This window comes from Plecotus auritus, assembly GCF_963455305.1.
Source record: "Plecotus auritus genome assembly, chromosome: 6".
Classification (NCBI taxonomy): domain Eukaryota; kingdom Metazoa; phylum Chordata; class Mammalia; order Chiroptera; family Vespertilionidae; genus Plecotus; species Plecotus auritus.
This window is the reverse complement of record NC_137773.1, coordinates 140361880-140386816: the sequence shown is the minus strand read 5'-3', so window position 1 is coordinate 140386816 and position 24937 is coordinate 140361880. Positions and strand designations below refer to the sequence as shown.

The following is a 24937-nucleotide window of genomic DNA, read 5'->3' as shown; positions in this document are numbered from 1 at the left end:
TATCAGGCCTGAGGACAACTGCTTCCACCCCATAACAGCCTGTCCCTATCTCACTGAGGAGACTATTATGGCTCAAGAGTTGAGGTATAGCCCCCAACCCCTTTTTTCCAGCACAAGTAAGGACAGTGGGACCTTCCAAATAACTTCACAAAGACAGCAACCAAGTGAGAATGCCCAAAAGAGCTGCTGTTCAAAAAGACTTTGATTTTATTTTGTGTCAATTGCCTATTCTCAGTGCAGGTGACCCCCTCCTCCCCAGGAAACAAGATGGAAAGGGGAGGAGGGTGCCGTCTGTGAAGTCTCAGCCTCTACAAGGCCCTAGGGAAACCCCACACAGTTCTGAGTTGGTGGGAATCCTGGCAAAGATTAGGGTGGGTGGGAGGCAGTGACAAGAGGAGGGGTGGTGATCACCAGTTAGGAAGCTGGGGTTTGGAGAACCCTGTCCTTGGCCCTGCTCGGCTTTGGGGCTGCCATGTGCATGATGCAGATGGGCGAGTGAGGACATTCCCCCCCCCCCCCAACTTTTAAAAAAGCACCCTTTGGCCAGGCATGGCTTTGATTCCACTCAGGGCTCAGCTCAGGTGAGAGAGGAGCAGAAAACTGTTGTGGGCTGGCTGCTTCATAAGGTGCTGCTGCTGGTGCCCCGGAGTCCGACGCCACGCACAAACTGCTCCAGCAGGCCCCCAATGGCACCGGAAGGACTGGGGGCTACTGCCCGAAGCCCCACTGTGCTGCTGTATGCAGCCAAGAAGGCTGAGCGCACCTCCTGCAGGCGAGTCTCCCGTTCACTCAGGGCTGCGAGCCTACGGAGAGGGAAAAAGAATAAATGCATCACCATGGGGCAGGACCCAACATCCTCATCCTCATGTCACAAGGCTTATCCTTCCGTCTTCATCAGCGCCAAGTCCCCAAATATCTGATCCTGTTCCCCTCTTAAACCATTCCTCTCAGTTTTCAGGTTACTGTTCCGGGGCACTGGCCTTTCTATGGGGAACAACCATCTCTGTGATCATTAGGGAGGGGAGAAGCCAAGCAGGAGGGAGTTTGCTCCAATAGCTGTTGGCTTCCATTCCTTCGTAAGAACAAGCCGAGTTACAAGCCTTACCTCTAACTATAGGGAGAGACCCTAGCGTCAGGCATCAGGCCTTGACTAACCAAAGGCCTCAGCTTTTTTGAGGTGAGGACATAGAGCATCCTGGGAGAAAATTCCTTTTTTTAAAAAAAATATATTTTATTGATTTTTTAGAGAGGAAGGGAGAGGGATAGAGTTAGAAACATCGATGAGAGAGAAACATCGATCAGCTGCCTCCTGCACACCTCTTACTGGGGATGTGCCTGCAACCAAGGTACATGCCCTTGACCGGAATCGAACCTGGGACCTTTCAGTCCACAGGCCGACGCTCTATCCATTGAGCCAAACCGGTTAGGGCTGGGAGAAAATTCTTGGCAGTGCCCTGGAGAGGCCAGGGTCCTCACTGGAAACCCTCAATGTTCTAGCTACACCTTTAGTCACTGTGACCCCAGGTAAACAGCTAGGAGAGTGCTGGCTTTTCCAGCAAAATTCCTCTTCTGATTCCATGTATTTTTCCTTCTCTGGCCTCTGCAGGCACTGGTCATAAGATAGGAAACCCCTCTTCTCTCACTGGCCTAGAATTACAAATCAAGAAGAAGAGTAAGTGCATGAAAACTTAAGACTTATCAATGCGTGAGCTCCATATGAGACTGACACCTTGAAGCAGCGGTCACCAACCGGTGGTCCGTGAGGTGCGAAAGGTTGGCAACCGCTGGTTTAAGGAAACCTTTGGAGCAGCGGTCGCCAACTGGTGATCCGTGGACCACTGGTGGTCCATGAGGTCCGAAAGGTTGGCGACCACTGCCTGAAGGATTCTTTACTAGAAGAGACCTGAGGTACCAGTCACATCCAATACCTGGACTAAAAGGCATGCAATCCTAGAGGTGGGAGGGACACGGAATCAGAGGAAAGGTCAGGGACTCAAATGGAGGGAGACAGGTGACACACCTACATAAGATGAACTCTCATGTTCCCATCCATCTAAGCACAAAGACTAGCCCTAACCCCAAAATTTCTGAAACAGACCAATCTCTGGATAATCCCTCCTGGGAATTTGTCAGAAGCAGCATAAATGTCTACAATTCCCAAGCCCAAATGACTTGCATCCAAGGGCCTGGGGAATAGATGGAGGTGTGAGAATAAATACAGTCCTGGGTAAGTATGGGGAGAGCAGATCTAGGGAAAGTAGACTGATGGCAGTGCAGTGTATGTGTATGTGTATTTATGACAGAGAGAAGGAAGAATAAGGAGGAGGGGGGGGAGGAAGCAAGGGAGGGAGGGTGGGAAGAGGAAAAGGGGTGGGGGAAGAGGAGGAGAAGGAGGAGGTTGTTTTAGGGAGAAAGAAAGTCAAATAGCTCTTACAGCAGACTAAGAAAATGGAGCTGATACTGGATTCCTGAAATACCATGAACAACTCCAAAGCATCTCTCGACATTTGGGGCAAATGCATGGCCCTAGATCTTTTTTACTTTCTCAGGTTTCATACAGGCTAGAGGCTATGTGTGCATCTTCAGCTTTTTCTTAGAGAAAGTCCAATTAGTAGTTTGTAGTCACAGGGAACATCCAAAGGTCCATATGAGAGCATTTCTGGGAGAAAGAGGGGGAGAGATCACAACCTATTTAGCGACAACAAAACTGGAGTCCAGGATATATGATTCACCTGCGGACATACAGTAGGCAATGGATAGGCAGGGACTGGAGCTACCATAGTGCCATTAGCTTCTCTCAAGAGATGAGCTAACAGGCTACGAGAAGTCAAGGCTGACACCCCAAGACATAGCTGGTGAGCAAAGCAGTGAAGATTCCGACTGAATTTCCCTGATAATAAAGCCCAAGCACTGAACTCACATACTGAGTGACATCACCAGGAATCAACCCTGACCTCACCCCTCCCCTGCAGTCTTGGATGCCGAGATCATGTAGAACCTAGCCCTCTTCTGGGAACCACCAGAACCAACCAGAATTCTGAGCAATGAGCTCAGAGAGCTGCCTAAGGTATAAATTGTAGGATGTGGGACTAGAGTTGCCTATTTCAGTGGCTAATGCCAGGTAAGTGAGGGATACTATCAAGCAGGGGCAGAGATGTCTGTTTACTCCAAAGATAACTCTTAGGCCAGTGTGACCGAAATAGTCCCAACAGAAAGGTGCAACTATCTTTTTTAATCCTTCAAACATCGAAGATAGGGACCTTGTTTCTGGCTTAAGGGCATGGCTAGAGGCTGTACCAGGCACTAGTGGCCTCTGAAGTCCCTAGGCTACTCCCCAGTTGCAGGTCCAGGGCCTGTGAGTGCCATTCTGGAATCCCAAGGCCCAGCCCTTGCTTGCCCTCAGCAGGGATCTTCTCAACTCCCAGGGCAGCTTGTCTCCAACCAGTCAGCATTGGTGGGAATGAGCTGGATTTCTGGTGGTGGCTAACCCGAGTTCATTCACCTGTGGTAGGGAGGTGAGGTCCCTCAGGCAGCCACAGCTGAGGTGCAGGCCAACAAGCTCGCCAGGCTGCCAGAGGCCCTCCCCACTCCTGACATCTATGCAGCAGCAGAGCAGGCAGGGGGCAGGTGACTGCCACAAGGGCAGGTGCTCAAGTGGATACTTTATAGGAGTTGGAAGTCCAGGATTCTGTACGCTTTTATAGGCTTGCAAGAGGATTTTATAGGCTTGGGGTTTTAATTTTTCCTGACCAGAGGCAAAAGCAGAAGAAAAAATGAGGAGGGATTGGCATAGAACCCTTGGTTCTAATGGGGAGGAGCACAGCCTTAGGGCTAACCCAGCAACTTCTGGCTTTGGTCTCCACCATACACCTACCTTCACTTCCCCACTGTTCTGCTTTCAAAGGATTCTCCTGTCAGGCAAAGCCTTGGACAGAAATAGAATCTTCTATAGTTACAGTCCAGCCAGCTTTCCCTCAGGATGTGCCCCAAGACACCCGTGGATGGGTGGTTTTAGAGGCTGGGGAGAGTGAACACACACTCCAACGCACTTTCTGAGAGCCCATAATAGGCCCCTCCAAACCTCAGGTCCATGAGCAGCAAGCATACTCAACTAAGTCACTGGGGTGGGGCTGGGATCCCAAGCCAGCTCTCTGGGGCCGGCTGCTGCCTCATTCCTGACCAGCACGGCTGTGTGCTCACCAGCTTTTGATATGGGCAGGGGAGCATCCTGCCTTCTCAAGCAAGACACTTACAGACAACTGTTAGGGAGCTCCTCCGGGAAGCTGAAAGGGAGAGAGGAGTCTGGGTGCAGGACAGCCCGTTCCTGAATACTGCCACAGCCTGTTACCATCTGCCAGCTGCCAAAGTCTGTGGAGAGAGAGGATCCGGGCAGGGAATGGTCCACTGATCTGGGGCAGAGAGGAGAGAGGGGAGATGATGCACAGTCAGTCATATGCCTGACAGGGGAAGCACTGGAGGGGTGGGGGTTGGGTGCTACGGTGGCCCTGGGCCATGGCTGCAAGGTGCTGTTGGTGGAGCATCTGAAAAGTCAACCACTTTCTGCAAAAGTGCAAAGACAGCTGGATAGACCAAGAAAGAAGAATACAGAACATAAGGCAGGCTCAGCTGTGAAGACAATGCTTAATGCAAAGACTTTCAGATGCGAAAGAAGTGCAAAGCATGGTGACAAGAGGTGAGCCATCAACCAAAGCCTGCCCTGGTGTCTGATAGAGCAAGTAAAATATCCACAGCACCAAAACGAGGGGAGCAAGGCTGGATGCCCCATACTCCCCAGCACACAGATTAGCATGGAGGCTACACAGAACCCAGGACCACTGAGCTCCTGTCAGAGGTGGGAGAACAAGCCTCTTGGGGAGAGTGGAGGGTGGTGACCTAGATTAAGAGCCCTAGCCCCACTCTGCAGTGCCTTCCAGGAGCCCTAGTTTGCATTCACAAGCACACCCAGCTAACTCACTGGCTATGCCCAGAGGGAAGGGATGAATCAGGCCGGCAACTTGACCGCTTCAACAGGCCTGTTTCAGATGGAAGTTGGTGAAGTGCAGGGAGAGGAAAATGGTATTGGGAATCTACTGTGCCACCTCCTCCTCACTCAGAGCCAACCCCTCTGTCATCTCTGGGCAGCAGTAGAGCCATTAGAAGAGGAAGGGATATATCAAACAAACCTTTCCATCAGCTACCCCATGTCCCAGATCCCAGAGATGCATCATCTTTGATGCTTGACCCTTTATTCTTTAATTCAAGAATAGCAGAAGGTGCTTCTGTAGGGACCCAGAAACAGAGTAGAAACATGAATGGTGGTGTAGGGAGTATGGAACAGAGAAAAACATTCACTGATCTTGGCCCACACAGTTGGCTGACGTAAAGAGCGACAGTCCCCCATATTAGTCACACCAGCCAGGCACTGCATCTCCAGGGATCCTTATCCATCCCCATTTTGAGACAGGGAGATGTCAGCCCAGACAGGTGAAGACACTTGCCCAAGGTCCCACAGCTAGGCAGTACAAGAAGAGATTTTTAAAGCCAAGTTTGATTACAGGTTTGTCCTACAACCGAACTACCTTGAGACTAGGGAAAACAGATGGTTCTCTACATTAAAGTCACCATGAATCGGAACCTCCTGTAACACAGAGACTTGCCACATTCATCATTCCTGCCAAACTCCGGAAGGTGTGTGACAGCAGCATTAGAGATGAGAACAGGATGTGGTCTGGTACCTGGTGGAAGACTATAGTGCCCAACAAAGCAGGGTGTTCTTGTTTCTAGATGGAGAAACTTGGTAGGACTCAGGCTGTCTGTAAATCAAAGAGACAGGAGAGGACAAGCCACATGCCATAGTCTGGCGCCTGACCTCGGCTTCCTTCAGGTCATGCCTTTAGTCAGCACAACCCCGCTAACGTCAGCCTGGCTCCACAAATCTCATCTACTATTCAAACTTTAGGGCAGTTTCTTTTCCAGTTTTAGTGGCTGTGGGAGAACAATTCCAAAACACCAGAGTGTTGAGGGACTGAAAGGGATGCTCAGTAGAAGAGCCTGGCAGAATGAGGCACTCCTGGGGCAAGGACCATGGTTTCTTATGCCTCAACCTTACTCACCCAGGGCTATCAGAGACTCAGACCACCAATGGGAAAATAGTGGACAGATAGAATGTGGTTACAGTGAGGTTCCCTGCAAGGATTCCTAGTTTTGGGCCAGTCACTTCTCTTTACTTCCCCAGTGTCCAGCAGGTAGCACCACCAGGCAAGAATGACACCTGGAGCAGTCAGGGATCAGCTGTGAGATGGAATAGCTAGCAGATAGCAGCAGGGTACATGACCCCAGGGGACATGAGGCCATCTCAGCAAGTAGTCATCTTTTTCAAGAGAACAGGCTCCAAATGAGTCTTCCTACTTAAGGCTTTTGTCAAAGAAAGGTTTGCAGAACAACTGTTCAGCTCCTGGGTTTGAGAACAAAGGACCGTGCTAAGCAGAGATGTGCTTATAAATGCGAGTATGGGTTAGCTGGCTAGAGGGGACAACTAAAGATGAAAGGAAGAGTCATCAGAAGGGAGCAAAGCACCTGTACCTGCCTAGTGAAAGGAAAACTTCAAGTCAGGCTCAGTACACAAGTAACTCAACCATTTTTAATAAGACCCTGGACCCTTTCTCAAGCACAAACAGAGCAGCAAAAAAAAAAAAAAAAAAGAGAGAGAGAGAGAGGTTTGAGCTCCACCTCCTCTAATCTACCTACAGAACTGGAGGAAACATGGGGCCAAGATAACCTCAAACTGCAGAACTGGAGCCAGTGTTGCTTCTAAGGTCATCTGTTCATCTGTTCATATCCCTCTGACTCAGAGGGCCCAGGAGGTTGGCTTCTTAGTGACATTTCACTCCCTAAGATGGATATGGGCTAGGCCCTCTTCACAGCACCAAGAAAGCTGCAACTCTCACATTCCCCCCACCCCCTGCCAGATACTTGCTGTGGGCCAACTAGGGCAGGTGTCTTTTTAAACTTTATTTTTTAATCTTCACCTAAGGATATGTTTTTATTGATTTTATTTTATTTATTATTATTTTTTTAAATATATTTTTTATTGATTTCAATGATGAGAGAGAATCACTGATTGGCTGCCTTCTGCATGCCCCCCACTGGGGACCGAGCCCACAACCCGGGCACATGCCCTGACCAGGAATCGAACCCGTGACCTCTTGGTTCCTGGGTCGACGCTCAACCGCTGAGCTACACCCAGCTGGGCTGTTTTTATTGATTTTAGAGAGGAAGGGAGAGTGGGAAAGAGAAAAACATCAATGTGAGAGAGAAACATTGATAGGTCATCTCCCATACCTACCCTGACCAGTGATCGAACCCTGCAACATTTTGGTGCATGGGACGATTGTCCAACCAACTGAGCCACACTGGCCAGGGCCAGGCAGGTGTTTTCTAGACAGTTCTTTTTAGAGGGGGGTAGAAGAACACCCATACAAGCCAAACTGGTGCAACCCACATAGCTGAAGCAAGAAAAAAAAAGATCTGGCCTGGCCTTTTACCTGCCCAGTGCCCTGACATGGCTCACTGGCCCTCAGATATGTAACTGATAAGGACAAATCCTTAATCACAGTTAAAATTTACTGAGCATTTGTGGAAAAAATGAGTATTTACTATGTGCCAGGTATTCATTATCTCATTTAAACACAAACTTATGGAGGCCAGGTTCATTACTCCCCGTTTAAAGATGGGATTCAAAAAACTGAGCTCACAACTACAAAAATATGCACACAGTCCACACATGAGGTGCACTCGGAGCACTCAGCTTGGGTGACTGGGGAGGCTACACCATGGGGCACTACAGTATACCTACTACATAGGCCACTCTACCAAGACTGGGAGATGAAGCAACTCTACCTAACACACAGCAACAAACATGGAGAGGCAGCCAAAATGAAGAGACAAAGAAACATGTCCCAAATGAAAGAACAGAACAAAACTCCAGAAAAAGATCTAAATAAAATGGAGGAATGCAGTCTACCAGATGCACAGTTCAAAACCCAGGTTATGCCTTGGTTGGTGTGGCTCAGTCGGTCGAGCGTTGTCCCATGCACCAAAAGGTCACCGGTTCAATTCCTGGTCAGGGCACATGCTCAGGTTTTGGGTTTGATCCCAGTTGGGGTGTGTAAGATGTTGCCTCCCTTCCGCATAGATGTTTCATTCTCTGTCTTTCCTCTCTCTCTCTAAAATAAAAAATAAAAAATAAACCTCTCCAGTTATAAGGATTTTCAATGAACTTCAGAGAAGAGTAGATGAACTTAGCAAGAATTTCAATAAAAGAGATAGGATCCATAAAAATGGAGATAGAAGCATAAAGAAGACCCAGTCAGAAATGAATACAGTACCTGAAATGAAAAATACATCAGAGGGAAATCAATAATAAAGTAGATGAAGCAGAGGATCAAATCAGCGATTCAGAAGACAAGGAAGCAGAAAACACCCAATCAGAACGGCAAAAAGAAAAAAGAATCCAAAAAATGAGGAGAGTTAAGGGACAACTTCAAGAGTACCAACATTCTCATCTTGGGGGTGCTGGAAAGAGAAGACATAGAGTGAGAAATTGAGAACCTACTTGAAGAAGTAATGACTGAAAATTTCCCTAACCTGGTCAAGGAAAAAGATACTTAAGTCCAGGAAGCACAGAGAGCCCCAAACAGTATGAACCTAGAGGCCCACATCAAGACACATCATAATCGCCCTAGCCGGTTTGGCTCAGTGGATAGAGCATCAGCCTGTGGACTGAAGGATCCTGGGTTCGATTCCAGTCAAAGGCACATTCCTGGGTTATGGGCTCGATCCCCAGTAGGGGGCATGCAGGAGGAAGCTGATCAATGATTCTCATCAATGATGTTTCTATCTCTCTCCCCCTCTCCCTTCCTCTCTGAAATCAACAAAAATATATTTAAAAAAACACACACATCATAATTAAAATGCAAAAGGCTGAAGACAGAGAATCTTAAAAGAAAACAGTTAGTTACCTACAAGGGAGTGCCCATAAGACTGCCAGCTGATTTCCAACAAAATTTTACAGGCCAGAAGGGACTGGCATGAAATATTCTAAGTTATGAAAAGCAACAACCTACAACCAAGATTATCATTTAGAATCAAAGGACAAACAAAGAGCTTTCCAGACAGGCAAAAGCTAAAGGAGGTCATCACCACCAAAACAGTATAAGAAATGCTAAAGGGCCTTCTTTAAGAAAAAGAAAAAAATATGAAGGAAAATGGCAATAAATGCATACCAACAATCACTTTAAATGCAAATAGATTAAATACTCCAGTCAAAAGACATACAGTGGCTGAATGGATAACAAAATAAGATCCTTATATATGCTGTTTATTAGAGACTCACTTCAGATCAAAAGACATATACAGACTTAAAGGGATAGAAAAAGATATTTTATAAAGATGGAAACAAGCAAAAGGCTAGGGTAGCAATACTTATACCAGACAAAATAGACTTTAATCAAAGGCTATAACAAGAGACAAAGAAGGACTCAGCAATTCCACTTCTGAGTATTTATCTGAAGAAACCCAAAAGATATAGGCATCCATATGTTCATTGAAGCATTATTTACAATAGCCAAGATATGGAAGCAACCTAAGTGTTCATCAATAGATGAATGAATAAAAGAAGTGGTGCATATGTACAATGAAATGACTCAGCCAAAAAAGAATGAAATGTAGCCATCAGCAACATGTATGGACTTAGAGGGTATTGTGCTGAATGAAATAAGTCAGACAGAAAAAGACAAATGCCATATGATTTCACTTACTAGTATATGTGGAATCTAAAAAACAAAATAAATGAACAAGCAGATGAAAAACAGACTCAAAGATACAGGGGACATTTTGATGGTTGCCAGATGGAGGGGGTACAGGAAGATGGATAAAAAAGGTGAAGGGATTGAGAAGTACAAATTGGCAGTTATAGAACAATCATGGGGATGTAAAGCACAGCATAGGGAATATAGTCAATAATATTATAATAACTATATATGGTGTCAGATGGGTACTAGATTTAGTGGGGTTACCACTTCTTAATTTATATAAATATATAATCACTGGGTTGTACACCTGAAAAATAAAAAACAAAGAGACAGGGCAGTCAGTAATGCATTTAGAATCCTGCCCATCAAAAATACATCAAAACAGGCCAAGGTTTGGCAATATGACAAAATTTTCATTTATTTCTAAAATTCACTTATGTAAAATTCCCTATTCTCCTCTGAAGCCATGTATACCAAGGACTGGCAAAAAACACACACAAAAAACAAACCTGAGCTCAGAAGGAAAGTGATGTTTCCAAGTCACAAAGCTAGAAGTGAAACTCAGGTCTGAACAAAAGGTCTGACCAAAGCCAATGCTAGCTCCATAATACACTGATTTTTCTTCCTGATAACGAATGGGTGGTAGGGTCCTTCAGTGATGGACACATACCTTCCAACTGGACTAAAGCATAGAGCTTCTGATCTATTGATGGGAAAAGGGCAGTATGTGATCCTTGGATGTGAGGAAGGAAGCAGGATGTCCCAGGAGTGGGTGGCCACCATTAGTGACGTTGGATAGAAGACAAAGATAGCATATAGGAAGAGGCAAGAGGAAAGAACCAAAGGCTGCCTTTTCCACTGTACTTCTCCACATGAACTGTTATTTTTCTTTACTGTTTAAACCCATTTGAGATGGTTTTGCTGTCACTTACACCTGAAAGCACCTGAGTTGATGGCTGATATGAAGGCTTGAATATACATAGCCAGGAAGGAAGGACCTAGGAGTTGCCTAAATCTCTGACGAGAAATTAGAATCCCAAAACTATCAAATGACATGTCTGAAGTCATGCAGGGAATGAATATTTTACTTTGAGGGGGCTGGGTGTCACCTAATCCACATACCAACCCCCCACCAAAGCCTAAGCCTCCAGGAGATGATCTCACAGCCTCTACCCAAGTGAATGCCTCCAGGAATGGGGCCTTACGGGAAGAATCCTTCAATTCAACAAGGGCCTGAATTCATAGAGAAACTGGCTTTAGAGATGGCTAAATGGGATTTCTTACATTTGAAAAAAGGAACATCACTTTCTCCCAGCTGGGCCTTTAACCATAAGCACATATATACACACATGTATATGACCCAACCAGGGACCTCTGAATTTCTGCAGCAATCCAAAGAGAGGTCTTTTAGAACTCCAAGTTTTCTCTTCAGGGTCTCAAGCTGGTAATGCCTTTAGGCTTCTCACACTCATCCCGGGTCTGGAGCTGTGGCCCCATGCAAAACCGCATCAAACATAGGGACAGGAGCCCTATGTATTGCAGAAAGCAATCTGGTTTCTCTGCTTCATTAAACACAGCCTGGGACAGAGCTCACTGCTTATAATAAGCAGTTAGTAGGTGGTGGATGATACGGGAAGAGCAGCTAGTTGGGAGGTAGAGTTGGTTCCTATGTCACTACTTAGCTATTTAACCAGGCTGCTGGGTGACCCTCAGCCAAGTTCATATGCTCTTCAGAGGCTTTGCTTGGCTTCATGCTGGCCACAGTGCTAGCACCATTCCTCCTCAGGCATGGACAGTGCTGTGCTAGCAACCCTGCACCCCTAAAGATGTCTAACGCTGGAGCAGAGATCAAGGTGACACGGAGCTGGGCCACTTACTAACCGTGGCCTGGGGGGGCATATTAGCTTGAAGCACTGATACTGCCTCTTCCCAGCCTCCAGCCTCCAGCCCTGTAGCTAATGAGAAATTTAACAATGGTCCAGAAATGCAGCTCAATCAGAAGCTGTTGCAATGGCAGCTAATAATGCAAAAAGGCCACGGATTCCTCATGAAGGGTATGGGTTAGGGTTGGGTACGAAGCAGTACCCCCACAGAAGTTTCTTCCCAACTTGACACCTACTTCTTCACTTTGAACAAAGCTTTACCAATTCCTTTTATAGGGAAGTCCTACTTTAAAAGAGATATACTGTGGAATTTGGAGCACATGAAACCCAGAGAATTCACATTATGAGAGGAATTTTGGCTGCCACAGATAGCTTTCCATACAGTTTCTTTCCACACAGTTCCTCTACTGCATTAAAAAGCTGATTGGCTGTTGTTACCTAAGAGAGACAGGGCAGCTAATGACAGGATCCCTCAGGCACTTTAAGATAAAAGAGACTAAATTAATTTTAATGTTAATGGAAATACATAATTAGAATGCTCCAAATCTGAATAATCTAGTATTTCAAAACCTCTGGCAAATAGGCATAAAATCCAGAACCTTGTCACCTGGCCAGTCCAGGTAGGCTCCAAGTGGGCATTCCCAGAATAGCCCGGCAGAGTCACCAAACACCTCACAGCAGCCCACCTCACGCCTTTTTAAGGCTGTGTGTCCCACTTTGGTCCAGCTGTCCCAGCTTCAACCAGGCCCTGGCACACAGGGCTGAGAAGCCAGAGGACATTCCAACCCTTCTCAGCCTCTGAGGGAGGGGCCTTGGTTGCTATCCTCGACTGGCCATTTGAGTCTGAGTCACCCAGTCAAGCGGAAAACCACCACTGAGACTCAGGGAAATAATCCCAAGATTTGAAAGTAGGCTCTATGGGCAGGAAGAAGGGAAAAATAAAAAGCTAAGTGTAGGAAGAGGTGATGGATTGCTGCCTCAGCAGGGAGCCCCCAGCAGCTGGACAGTTAAGACCAGGGCAGAGCCCTAGCTGGTTTGGCTCAGTGGATAGAGCATGAGCTGTGGACTGAAGGGTCTCGGGTTCAATTCCAATCAAGGGCACATGCCTGGGTTGTGGGCTCGATCCCCAGTAGGGGATATGCAGGAGGCAGCCAATCAATGATTCTCATCATTGATGTTTCTATCTCTTTCTCCCTTTCCCTTCCTCTCTGAAATCAATAAAAATATATTCTTTTTTTTTTTAAATATATTTTATTAATTTTTTACAGAGAGGAAGAGAGAGGAGAGGGATAGAGAGCCAGAAACATCGATGAGAGAGAAACATCGACCAGCTGCCTCCTGCACACCTCCCACTGGGGATGTGCCCGCAACCAAGGCACATGCCCTTGACCGGAATCGAACCCGGGACCCCTCAGTCCGCAGGCCGACGCTCCATCCACTGAGCCAAACCGGTTTCGGCCTAAAAATATATTCTTAAAAAACAAACAAACAAAAAACAACACCGGGGTAGTACCTCAGAAGTCAAGACCAATCTTCCTGTTCCCTTCCCAGTTGTCCAGCAATGCTGCTGGACAGAAAGAAGGCAGAGGTGATGAGCAAGAACTCCAGCCCAGGACAGGGAGGGTCACACAGAGCTGCAGCAGCTTTGGACCTGCCCCAGGAAACCTGGGTATGCAGACAAAGGTGCATGGCAGTGGGCATACAGAGGATGTGAACAAGCACAGGTATGCTTGCTCAGCGCCCCCCAACTCTCCCGTGCGGTCAGAGAGGTTGTGATTTAACAGATTCAGCTACAGCACAGGCAGACATGTTAGTGCTCCAAGCTGAAGGGCTCACCTTCAGAGGTGAGTGCCTAAGACCCATCTGAACAGTGCCATCCGGAGCTATACTAATACTACTGATCTGCTCTGCCTACGAGGGGAGGGGCTCTTCCCCATCACCTGCTTTCGCCCACAGAAAAAGACGAGAGGATGGTGATGAGAGGAGAGTTCCAGAAGTTTTGGGTTTTTCCTTGTTAATATGCTTGTGACGTTGGGGCTCCTCGTTTCCTCCTTGATATATAGGCCTATTACAATAAAGGCCTACAGCTAGGCAGACTAGGCTCAAACCCAGGGTGGACTTCAATGCTTACTCTCCTTAGTTATTTTTTATTTTCTAAAGTTTATTTACTGATTGATTTTTCTTTTTTGTAAATACATATATTTTTTATTTCAGAGAGGAAGGGAGAGAAAGATAGAAACGCCAATGATGAGAATCATTGATTGGCTGCCTCCTGCACACTCCCTACTGGGGAATGAGCCTACAACCCGGGCATGTATCCTGACCGGGAATCAAATCATGACCTCCTGGTTCATAGGTCAACACTCAACCACTGAGCCACACCGACCAGGCAATACTTAAGATATTTCTGAAATGCCCATTTCTTCCTAGAATTTATTAAGGACCTCCTAAGTCCCACACTGCTTTGTTTTCTCCAGAAGGGTCAGACATTCATAAGGCTTTAGAAAACAAAGCAATTCACAGAATTCTTTCCCTGGGATATGACTTGGAAAAAGAGGTATGGAGTCAGCTCAGAAATGCTTTCCCCAAGGTCAGACCATCCCTCAAACCTAAGCCCTGCCCGTGCTCAGCTTTAATCTGATCTAGGAGACATCATTCCTGCAGCAAATCCAGCCACCTGTCTATCGTGGCTGAGTGGCTCCCGTTCCAGGTATGTAGTCTCCTGAAGTTCGTCCCAGCCTCACATGTCTAGCCTGCTCCCTATTGTCTGTTCTCCTCACTGCCCCACTAATTCAGACATAGAATGTGAGAGCCAGAAGAAACTCAGGATCTAGATCCATTTCTTTCATGAGAATGTGAGGTCCACAGGGAAGGGGGTGGGGTAGTGGGCTGAGACCTGCCAAAGGCAACAGGTGAAGGCAGCCCCGACTCTGCCCATCTCATCACAACCACTACGCCTTCTGAATTCCCCACGTGCCAGGGTTCCGGGAAGGAGTCTCAAGCCACTCTACAAAACAGCTCTTGCTCTGTACCCAAACATTAACCCATCCTCCAGACAGTGAGTTGGTCTCCAAGGTTGTCAATTCCCCCTATCCTCCTAGGTACACCGCCTACCAGGCTGCTTGCCAGGAACCCTGTCCTAAGACTGCATCTGAAGCACCACCTCAGGTGCTCGAACCCTACTCTCCAGCCTTATTGATAGGGGAGGGCTAGCCACCTCCTCCATTAGAGGCTCTGGAGCTCCTCACCTGGCTTTGGGGACCTCCAAAGGACTGCTACCTATCCTGAAAAAGTTGTCAGAATGGTTCGAGGAGGAGGAGCTGGAAGACTTGGCTTCTATCAGCCCCTGATGGGAAGGCAGGCGGTCCTCCGAGGGCTGTGGCCGGTTCCAGAGCACACTCTGTGGAGAGGATGAGTGGCTCTTCCTCCTGCAGTGGAAAGAGTAGGGCTGTTGGCCAAGGGGTTGCCCCAGGCAAGCCCTTGGCCTACTTTCACCAAATCTCAGGGCCCAGTCTTTACTTCCAGTGGGAAAATGGCATGTGGGAGTGGGCATACATCAGTACTCCCTTAAGCTCAGCCACGGGCAGCAAGAGCAGGGTCTTCATGGAAGAACTGTGGCATCCAATTAATGCCTACTGGCCTTAGAGCACATGTTACAAAACAGATTCTTAACTAAGTTCAGTAAAGGCCCCTCCCTCCAAATGTTATACAAAATCTTGAGCCGTTTGTCTAAGGAGAAAGTCATCAGATTCTCAAAGGAGTTGACTCAAGTCCCCAATTCCCAATCATCATTTTGTACTCACCTGTTTTCTTCTTTTTTCTAAACTGGCCCCCCCAATTCTCAGGCAAATAATACAAGGGAGCTCCTCCAGGGAGTCCTTTAACATTCAGCTTTCCCTCACCCAGCCCTGTCACTTCTCTCTTTATGCTCCTGGGCCACCACAGGCAGTGCCCCTCACCAACCAGATGGCTGGCCTCCAAGGCCCAGAAGAGACAGCAGGGCATGGAGCTGTGCTCTTAGTCCTACTGTCATGGGCCCCTTTGTTCCTGGGACTCCCTGGAGCTGGTGACCCTGGGCCACAGCTGTGAGCAAGCTTAGTTCCAGCCTGGCCCCTCACCAAGCTGCTTGAGTCTGTGCTCCTGCAGGGACCAGCTCTATGGCCTCATAGGTGAAGCTCCCAGCGGCTCCTGGGGAGCTCTCCATGACCAGAGAGAAGTCACTGCCAAGGCTGGTGGTGCTGCCACGGTCCTTTCGTCCTGAAAGACGCCAATGCCATCAGTTCACCACATTATCTTCTCCCACAACAGGTCCCCCACCTCTTTCATACCATATAACTGGAGAAAGAAGTTTCTAGAACAAACAATTCCTGTGTGGTCTATACTGAGAAAGATGCACAGAGGAAGGGAAATCTGCTAGGGCCTGTGACTCACTCAGCATGCAGATATCTTCCAGGGTGAAGCCTGAATCCCGGGCTGGCAAACTCTTCCTCCTGTAAACAGAACCCAGAATGGTGAATTCCGGATTGGGCTGGGGTCTCCTTTGTCCCCTCCCCCACATGCTGCCTACCTGGGAAAGAAACTCCAATCCACGGAGGCAATTCATGGAGTCAGGTCTACCTAGAGCAGTGGTTCTCAACCTTTCTAATGCCGCAACCTAATACAGTTATTTTCGTTGCTACTTCATAACTGTAATTTTGCTACTGTTAATGAATCGTAATGTAAATATCTGTTTTCTGTTGCGACCCACAGGTTGAGAACCGCTGCTGTAGAGCCTAAGACCATCGGAAAACACAGATATTTACCTTACGATTCATAACAGTAGCAAAATTACAGTTATGAAGTAGCAACGAAAATAATTTTATGGTTGGGGGTCACCACAACATGAGGAACTGTATTAAAGGGTCGCAGCATTAGAAAGGTTGAGAACCACTGACCTAGAGTGTTGCAAAATACCAGACCCACTTCAGGCAAAGCCTGCCTCCTCCCTGTCAGTTTGGCCCCTTAAGAATTCAAGTCTGGCCAAACACATTGGGAGCTTGAATTTGGAAGGGAAGGGAACTGAGAAAAGCCACAACTCTCACAGGGGTCCTAGGGCAATTGCCTGGCTGGGAGCAGGCTCTGCTGGCAGTGATGGGCTGCACAGTGAGTGGCGCAGACACGCCTTACAGTAGCCCAGGGAAGGCAACAATCCTCTCAGGCAGGAGAATTGGCTGCTTTGCTGGGGTGTGGGCAGTTAGAAGTCCTCCTGTCCTTGGGCTGGCTTTTCCTACAGCGAATCACCTTGTTCTCCTAGCTCTCAGAGACCACGCACCTGTCCCCAGACCTTTCGGACAGTATAACTGCAGGCTGACCTTGGGTATACCTCAGAAGAGACTCTCCACCAGGGAACCCTCCCCTGGCCTCAGAGGGAAGGCCAGAAAAGGCCAGCCTACCAAGCATGCAGGGAAGCAGGGCAGGGATAAGGTGGCAAACAGGACCCTGCCTGCACAGAGTGGCCCTTCCCAGAGTACCCTGGTCCCAGTGTGAGAGAGCAGGCTTCTTACCTCTGTGTCTTCAGAGAAGAGAACTCCTCAGAGATGATATGCTTCAAAAAATTGAAGCAGAAGAAGAAAATCTAAAGAAACAAAAAGCAATACCCATGAAAACATAGCCTTCTCCAGAGAAGAATCTAGGGGGCAGAATGTACAGGAGAGGGCAGCCAGCCCCCCTAGTCAGCCTCCTACTGGATGGCAGCCCTGTTGGGGACCCTGCTGGATATGCTAGTCTGTAAATGGTACGGGTGGTAGAGAGGGCTTCGCAGGCTACACAAATGCACTTAGGCTGCGGTGAGGGAGGACAGGATTGCAAGAAAGCCAGCCATGGATTTTCACGCTCTTCAAATTCAACATGCATGCTCTCAAGCTATAGAAAAGGATGAAGAGCACAGCAGCTTCCCCTCTCTGCCTCTCCCTAAGAAACCCCAGGGAGAGAGGCTAACAGAGGACAGCTGGGACAGATTATTTTGAGTCAAGGAGATTAAATGAACACCAATTAAGGAACACAACAGAAGGGAAAGGAATCAGATTTGGTAGGGGGGACGCCCAGAAATAGTGGTTCAGGAGAACCAGGGGTGAAGGACAGCCACCGTCTAGCCCAGAGCCTGCACTGCTCAGGAGTTGTGAGGGGCAGGTCTAAGGCTGAGGTGGGCAGACAGGAGAAGGCTGCTGACCTAGCCCCACCGGCCTTCTCTCTACCAGCCATCACCCTAGTCAGATGGACCTCCACTGAATGCACACAAGGCAGTCTTCACAGTTTTTTAACTCCCCCAGTGATTCTGAAAAGTGTAGTCCATGTACCCCTCATGGTATCCCATAGCCCCATATGATCTTCTCAAAGAAAAAAGAGGGAACATCAGATCAGTATGAAAATGTTGTATTACATAATATTAAATAAATGTTTTCACCAAGGACTTTTAGTCTTTAATATGCTAATGTGCTGCGAATCTCAAAGACAAGGGAGACGAAGAGTGCTATTTAATAGGCCTCTGTTTTTTGTTTTTATTTTTTAAAGCATCAATGCCTTCCTTAAGTTTTTTTAAAGATAATGTCAAGTCTAATCTGCCTAATATACAAGCTGGATTTGTGGAGCATGTTTTGCCCGGGTGCTGCATGGTAAACAGAGGTGTCTTAAAATAATTGATGGGTAAGGTTAAGAATGGGCCTGAACAGAAGGGTGGGAATGGGGCAGGGAAGGGCAGAGGGGAGGCCTCAGTCAGAGAAGACTGGCCAGGGATGAGTCTGACCCTCAGGGACCCAGAGGTACGGGGTCCCCTCTGAGTTAACATGCAGGCAACACCAATGGGCTGGTTGTCACAAACTCACCAGCACCTGCCCCCAGCATAACAGCCCCCTACTGAGCAACCTACTGGACAAATGGAAACTCTTCTTACCCCACCTCCTAGGTACCCTCAACAAGGGTTATGAATTATAAAAACTGCAGACATTCAAATGGTTACATATAAAATGCTGCCCTGCATCTTTCTGTCTCAAAGAGAGCAGCTGCCCCTACCCTCACCCACCCACCATCTCCTCAACCCCCCACAAAAAGATGAAGAGGAGGCCCCAGGCCGTGGAGGGCCCCCCATCTTGAGGGGCTGCTGCAGCGAAAAGTATCAATGTCTTGAGTGTCTGTTGGGGGTAAGAGAAAAGCCCACACCGTGAAGACCAGCCCTCCCAGCTGAGGAGACCTTTTGTATACACTGAGACATGGCCAGGATTTAAATCCAGATCCCACAGAGCTTAGCCTCATCTTCTGTGGGGTCTCTGAAGGCAGAATCTGGCCTGCTTTGGGGGTGCAGGAGATGGCATGGAGGGCAGAATGTCCTGGAGCACCAGTGAGTCTCAAAACAAGAGTGCAGAGGGGTTTTACCTGCTGATTTCAATGCCAAAGTCAATGCCTCTAACAGAGTTCACAGAGGCCTCTCAGGAGCTGGCTTATGAGCTCTGCAGCCCTGGCAGATGCGATAAGTGCTTGGAGGAAGAGATTAGGAAGGGGCAAGGAGCAGCTATGAGAAAAGAACAAAAGACGGAGGCACAAGATAAGATGCCTGGAAAAGAAGGCAGCCTCAGGAGAGTGAGAAAGATGCTTCAGGATTCTAAGCAGGGACAGGGGACAGAAGAAAAAGAGCTAACACTGCGTGACGGCTCCCACGCTGGGCATATGCACTCATTCTCTTTGTGAGGTAGCATGATCGACTGCAAAAGACTCAAGGTTATTCACATTACCCAAGGTCACCCAGGTAATAAGCAGGACAACTTGGATTCAAACTCAGGTCTGACTCTAAATCTGTGTGTGAGGAAAACAAGGACACTCAAAAAGGCAAATACTGTGAAAAACAGCAAAACAGATGGTGAGGGCAGAGAAGAGCAGGAAGAAGGGACAACCCTGCAGACAGGAAGCAGGCCCTGGAGCCCAGCTGGCCATGCCTAGTCTGGGGCTGGGCTGGTAGTGAGGAGTAGGGCATGGACGGCTCTGGGGCTTAAAAGTTGCTGAGTGAATGTGATGGGAGTGGGGGACAGGGAAGAGCATCTGGGTTTTAGCAAAAGGATGAGGGGCACAGAAAAGGACTTGTAAATTGGTTCCAGAGCTGAGTGCAGGAAACAAGGTCACAAGGAAGGAAGGCAGAAGGAAAGGGAAAAGAGCTGCCACACGAAGGTCACAGGGAGCGTGTGGGCAAGCATCATCTCCCAGTGCAGAAGTTTAGAATGGGGCTACTATGCTGATGCTTTTCCTGCCATGCTGCCTAATCCTAGCACACACTGGGAAAGCAATTGCCCCTAAAGTGTGGATACCAAGCAGACCGCCATCCTGTCCCTCTTATGGGTAAAAGAGCCCAAGGTCTCAGAGCCCTGGCATGTGCTCGCAGACTGTGAGCAGTACCCACCTCCTCTCCTTTGCTGAGCCGATCTACCAACATGTGCCTGCAACAAAAAGGCAAGGAGATCAAAGACAGCAGCGCTGAGGCAGGAGGGCAAAGGGGGACCCAAGTCACAGGGACTGTGGCTTTGACACCAGCCTCAGGTGGGGCCTGACCTGCACCTTTCAGTATTTCTCAAGAGGGTGGGAGTGTCCTCACTTCCAACACTACCACAGAAGCCACTACACCCATGTACACACAGAAGCAGTTCTCAAGGCACTGCCTCCACCCAAAACCTGACATTCCCCAAAGACTTACCCAAACAGGAACCAGTCATAGGCCACAGTTAGGTAGAGGACCTCAGCAGGCTTCAGGGACGTGTGGATGAGCCCATCCTGGAAGAGGCCGGGGAGACGTGCCAAGATCAGAAAGATGCCTTCCCAGGACAATGCCCCTCCCTGTTTCAGGAGCTGAATCACAACTACAAACCCAGTGACAACAAGGCTGCCCAACAGCCCCAGAAAAAGGGTTAATCACAACACCTTACTCCAAATCTTCTCTACTTTCTGGAGACAGTCCTAACACTCCCAAAGGGTAGATTGTGGTAGGGGCCTCAAAATGCTCCCTGCCCCAGCCCAGCCCATCCATACTCACAGCCCACAAGGAAAGGCGCAGAAGAGAGATGAAGAGGGGGGTCCGATCCCAGCCTGAGATACAGTGTACCAGCAGCCCGCTGTCATCTACTCAGGAACCACAGAACAGAGGCCCAGAAGAGAAGCAAAAATAGCTGATGAGAAGGAAACGTATCACCCCTCTTCCTCCCCAAGATTCTCCAATCTAGTCCCACAAAGGGATGGGTGGTGGGTACCCATCTGTCTGCAGCATCTCTCTCTTCTTTCTCCTGCTACAGGTTTTCAGGGTACTTTTAGGGAAGCAGTGATGCCTGAACAGTCGCCCTGCCCAGGTCATTTAGGTGGGGCTGACCTGCATGTCACCGCCCAGCATTTCTCAGGGAGGGTAGTCCAGATATTTTAGGGCAAAACAATTCAATGTCCCAAGAACATTTAGGATCCGTGGCTAACACCTGCCAAATGCTAGTGGCCCTTTCCTAGTTCCTAAAACACCCAACTTTCCAAAACCACCATGAAGGGCAGTACAGCCCCAGACAGAGAACCACTGCCTAGCTCCAGGGACAGGAATGACTCTTTCGCAAACCTGGCCACAGTGACTGATTCAGAGATGGGCACTTGACCCAACCTGGGCCACTGAGCATGAGCTCGGACAGAAGCAGTCTCTTTCTTCTGGGGAAGTTAAGATGGCAGGAAACAAGTCTGGAAGGGTTGCGGGCCATGAAGCTAATCAGACAATGGGTATGAAAAACAAAGAGAGGTTCTTTGTGGTATTAGGCGTTTGGCTATGCTCTTAGGCCTGGTTGGTTATATAAGCTAATATATTTCTCCTTGTTCAAGCAAGTGCAAACCCACAGAATTCTTTAACATATACACACACACACACACACACACACACACACACATATATATACATATATATATATATATTTATTTATTTTTAAGTATATTTTCTTGACTTTTTACAGAGAGGAAAGGAGAGGGAGAGAGTGTTAGAAACATCGATGAGAGAGAAACATCAATCAGCTGCCTCCTGCACACCCCCTACTGGAGATGTGCCCACAGCCAAGGTACATGACCTTGACCAGAATCGAACCTGGGACCCTTCAGTCCACAGGCCGACGCTCCATGCACTGAGCCATACTGGTTAGGGCTTAATATATTTTTATTGAATTCAGAGAGGGAGGGAGAGGGAGAGAATGATAGAAACATCAATGATGTGAGAGAATCATGGATCGGCTGCCTCCTGCACACCCCACACTGGGGATTAAGCTCGCAACCCAGGCATGTGCCCTTGACCAGAATCGAACCCAGGACCCTTTAGTCCGCAGGCTGATGCTCTACCCACTGAGCCAAACCAGCTAGGGCCAGAATTCTTGATTCATATTGAGAAGTCAGCCTGCTCCAGAGACATCCAATCAAAATAGCCAACTGGGGTAGGTTGACTGGTCCTCTAAGGCCTTTTTCATGTGCCCAATAAGAAGCCAGGACTGATTTTCTCTCATCTTTCTGAATTAAAAGAGGCCATTCCAGCCCCCCACAAAACACTGACGCTCAAAGGTCAGCTGGAGCTGTGCAGAAACATCCTGTATGTGGTTCAGATAGTAACGAGTTCTTAATTTTGTTTTCTAGGGTTTTAAGGACATGGAATAAAGCTGCCAATGGACAAGGGAATCCCCAAGTCCTTCTACCATAGAGCAAAATACACTTCTGTGGCCCCAGCAAACACACATTCTCAATGTCATGACCTGGGAACAGCCAGGGGATCCAATGGCTTGAGGGCTCAGACAGGGGCAGACTCACCGTCGCTGTTAATTATGGAAAGCAGCAGTTTCAGGTAGTTTTGTGTTTGTTGCACCAGGTCCCAGCTCTGTAGGAGAAGATAAAAGGGATCTAAGAATAGATATTTAACTCAGACTGAGAATTTGAAGTTTTAAAAAAAAATAAAATGCTGAGTTATTCTGGGGCAACAAGTACTCTTGGTCCCAAATCCCAGATAACCAGAGACTTCATCCCCATTCTGAGAGCTCCTTCCACCTTTCCCTGCACCCTCACCCCACAGGTCCCCCTTACTCATGACAGTGAGAAAGGGGAAGCCATGCAGAGGCCTGGGCATCCCACAGCCCCACACCCACAGCAGCAGTCATCTGCTGGCCTCCTCTAAGCCCTAGGCCAGTGGTCGGCAAACTCATTAGTCAACAGAACGGCAAACCGCGGCTTGCGAGCCGCATGTGGCTCGCAAGCTGCAGTTTGCCGACCACTGCCCTAGGCGCCCCACATGGCTCTCCAGGGGACTAACAGAAGGGAACAAAGAGCCTTGAGCTGGTGGCCACTGTTGCTAAACAGAAAGAATCATTCCTTCATTTGCTAACACATCACAGAAACCAAGGAAAATATCAAGCTTCTCATCAACCACATTTCATTTGCTTTTTACTGCTATTCACTGCATACCCTGTCTTTTTGATGAATAATAAATGCAGTCTGTTAGGCAGACAGAATCTTTTAAAACAGGAAGCCCATGAGGTGGGAGATGAAAAATAGGCAAAAGCTGTAAAGAGATTAGGACCTCTGTTCTAGCCCAAGAGGTCTAGACCAGACGCTCTTAGAAATAGTCCACTCGGATCTGAAATTCCATGGAGGGGCTTGACCCAGTTTTGCAGCCCCTTCCCCCACGTGGGGAAGCCTCTCAACACAACTGCTTATCCATGTTCCAGGGCCATGCAGAGAGGGCGGATATGCCAGTGAGAGCGTGCTTCCCGGGGGGAGGGTGAACACGACACCTGTAATTGGAATGGTTTTCCCAGGAATTTAAAACAGGCTCATTTACGTGACCCTCCCAGGGCCCCTGGTGAGTTCTGACCCACTTTCAGCAGCTCCAGAGACAGTGCTGCACTAATAAAGCCATTACCCGCAGGAGCACAGAGTCTCCACTCATCTGGCTCAAGCGTGTCAGACACGCCAACAGATTTCCTGAGAGCTGTAATTCTCGAAGCAGGAGGGAAAGCAGGAGCAGGAGGCAAGAGTTAGGTAGCACAAAGCCCAGCGAAGTCAGGTGGGCTGGGGAAAGACTGCAACAGCGAGGAGTGGGCAGGACCGAACAAGGATCAGAACCAGGTGGTTATTCAAAGGGGACACTGACAACAAGGGAGAGGCAGCAAATTCACAATGAGCTCAGTGCTGGGAGAGGAACCATAGGCTGGGGAGCGATGGGTTGGTAGAGGCTCAAGGTCACAGAACTAAGCTGAGCTGGGGCATGAACCCAGCCCTGCTGGACTTCGAAGTTCACATTCTTAGTCACATGCTGCACTGCAGGGACTTTTCCTACAATAACAAAGAAATAAAAGTTTGAGGAGATTGCAGAATGTGAGGAAGACCTGGGAAGTGCATTAAAATCTAGGCTAACCTGACTCTGTTATCTGACATGATCCATGAAGTCTCAGTGTGGAGGTGTGCACCAAGCGACTTATGTTTTTATGCCTGGAGTACTCTTCCCCCTGACTGGAAAGCTCATTTTCTCTGCAGTCTTCTTCTGCGGCCACTGGCCTCTATTATGCAGGTGATGGTTATTTTGTTGCCTCTTCTACATTGAGCCCAGCAAGGACAGAGACCATTTTGGTATCTCTGCATCTCCAAGGCTTAGTGCTTTAGGGACAAGGATACACCTGTAGAATGTTCACTGCCTATTCACGGTCAGGGGCTAGCTTGAGAAGCAGATGCTGGAAGGGGTCATAGGGCACAGAAAGAAAAAGCAGACCTCTATGGAATTCAATCTGGTTGGGTGAAAGCGGCAAGACCACACGTATCTTGCCACAAGCACTCTTCTACTTGTGGACATCAATGGGTGAACCACGGGCCCTGGGACACCATGGTGAACAATGACCTCAGCCCTCACGGGGCTGCAGGAGAGGGAAGGCAAAGTGAACTGCTGCAGGAAGACTGATGAAAAGAAGACCTCTAGGATGCTGCGGGACCATGGAGTTGGTGGGCTGAGCCTAGCCTGATCTAGAGGACCATTAGGGAGCACTTTTTGGAGGTGGTGACAAGAATATAAGAAGAAGAGAGGGAAAGTGAACAAGTGTTTCTGGCAGAGAGAATAGCATGTGCAAACCTGGAAAGCACTCTTCCTTCAGGGGCTAAAAGGAGGCCAGTGTGGCTGGAGGAGAGGATGGCCATCCACAAGGACAAGGCTAGGACATGGGAGCTGGTGGGCCACATAAG

The 24937-nt window shown here is 48.2% G+C and overlaps 1 protein-coding gene across 10 annotated transcripts in view; it reads right to left on the bottom strand.

The window, feature by feature from the left end:
- Positions 1–184: 184 nt before the first annotated feature.
- The window catches only part of MTMR14 (myotubularin related protein 14), a 53415-nt gene continuing 28662 nt past the window's right edge, over positions 185–24937 (bottom strand). For 5 of the 10 annotated variants that reach the window (XM_080671810.1, XM_080671809.1, XM_080671801.1 and 2 more), the window contains 10 exons: positions 22523–22589; positions 20745–20830; positions 20409–20485; positions 20118–20154; positions 17239–17309; positions 16127–16185; positions 15814–15952; positions 14944–15123; positions 4254–4409; positions 185–803 (listed from right to left, as the gene is read on the bottom strand). In XM_080671810.1, coding sequence (XP_080527936.1) covers positions 620–803; positions 4254–4409; positions 14944–15123; positions 15814–15952; positions 16127–16185; positions 17239–17309; positions 20118–20154; positions 20409–20485; positions 20745–20830; positions 22523–22589 — 1056 coding nt within the window. In that variant the 3' untranslated portion in view covers positions 185–619. The remainder of the gene's footprint in view (positions 804–4253; positions 4410–14943; positions 15124–15813; positions 15953–16126; positions 16186–17238; positions 17310–20117; positions 20155–20408; positions 20486–20744; positions 20831–22522; positions 22590–24937) is intronic. The other 5 variants (XM_080671805.1, XM_080671802.1, XM_080671806.1 and 2 more) reach the window with 2 other exon arrangements.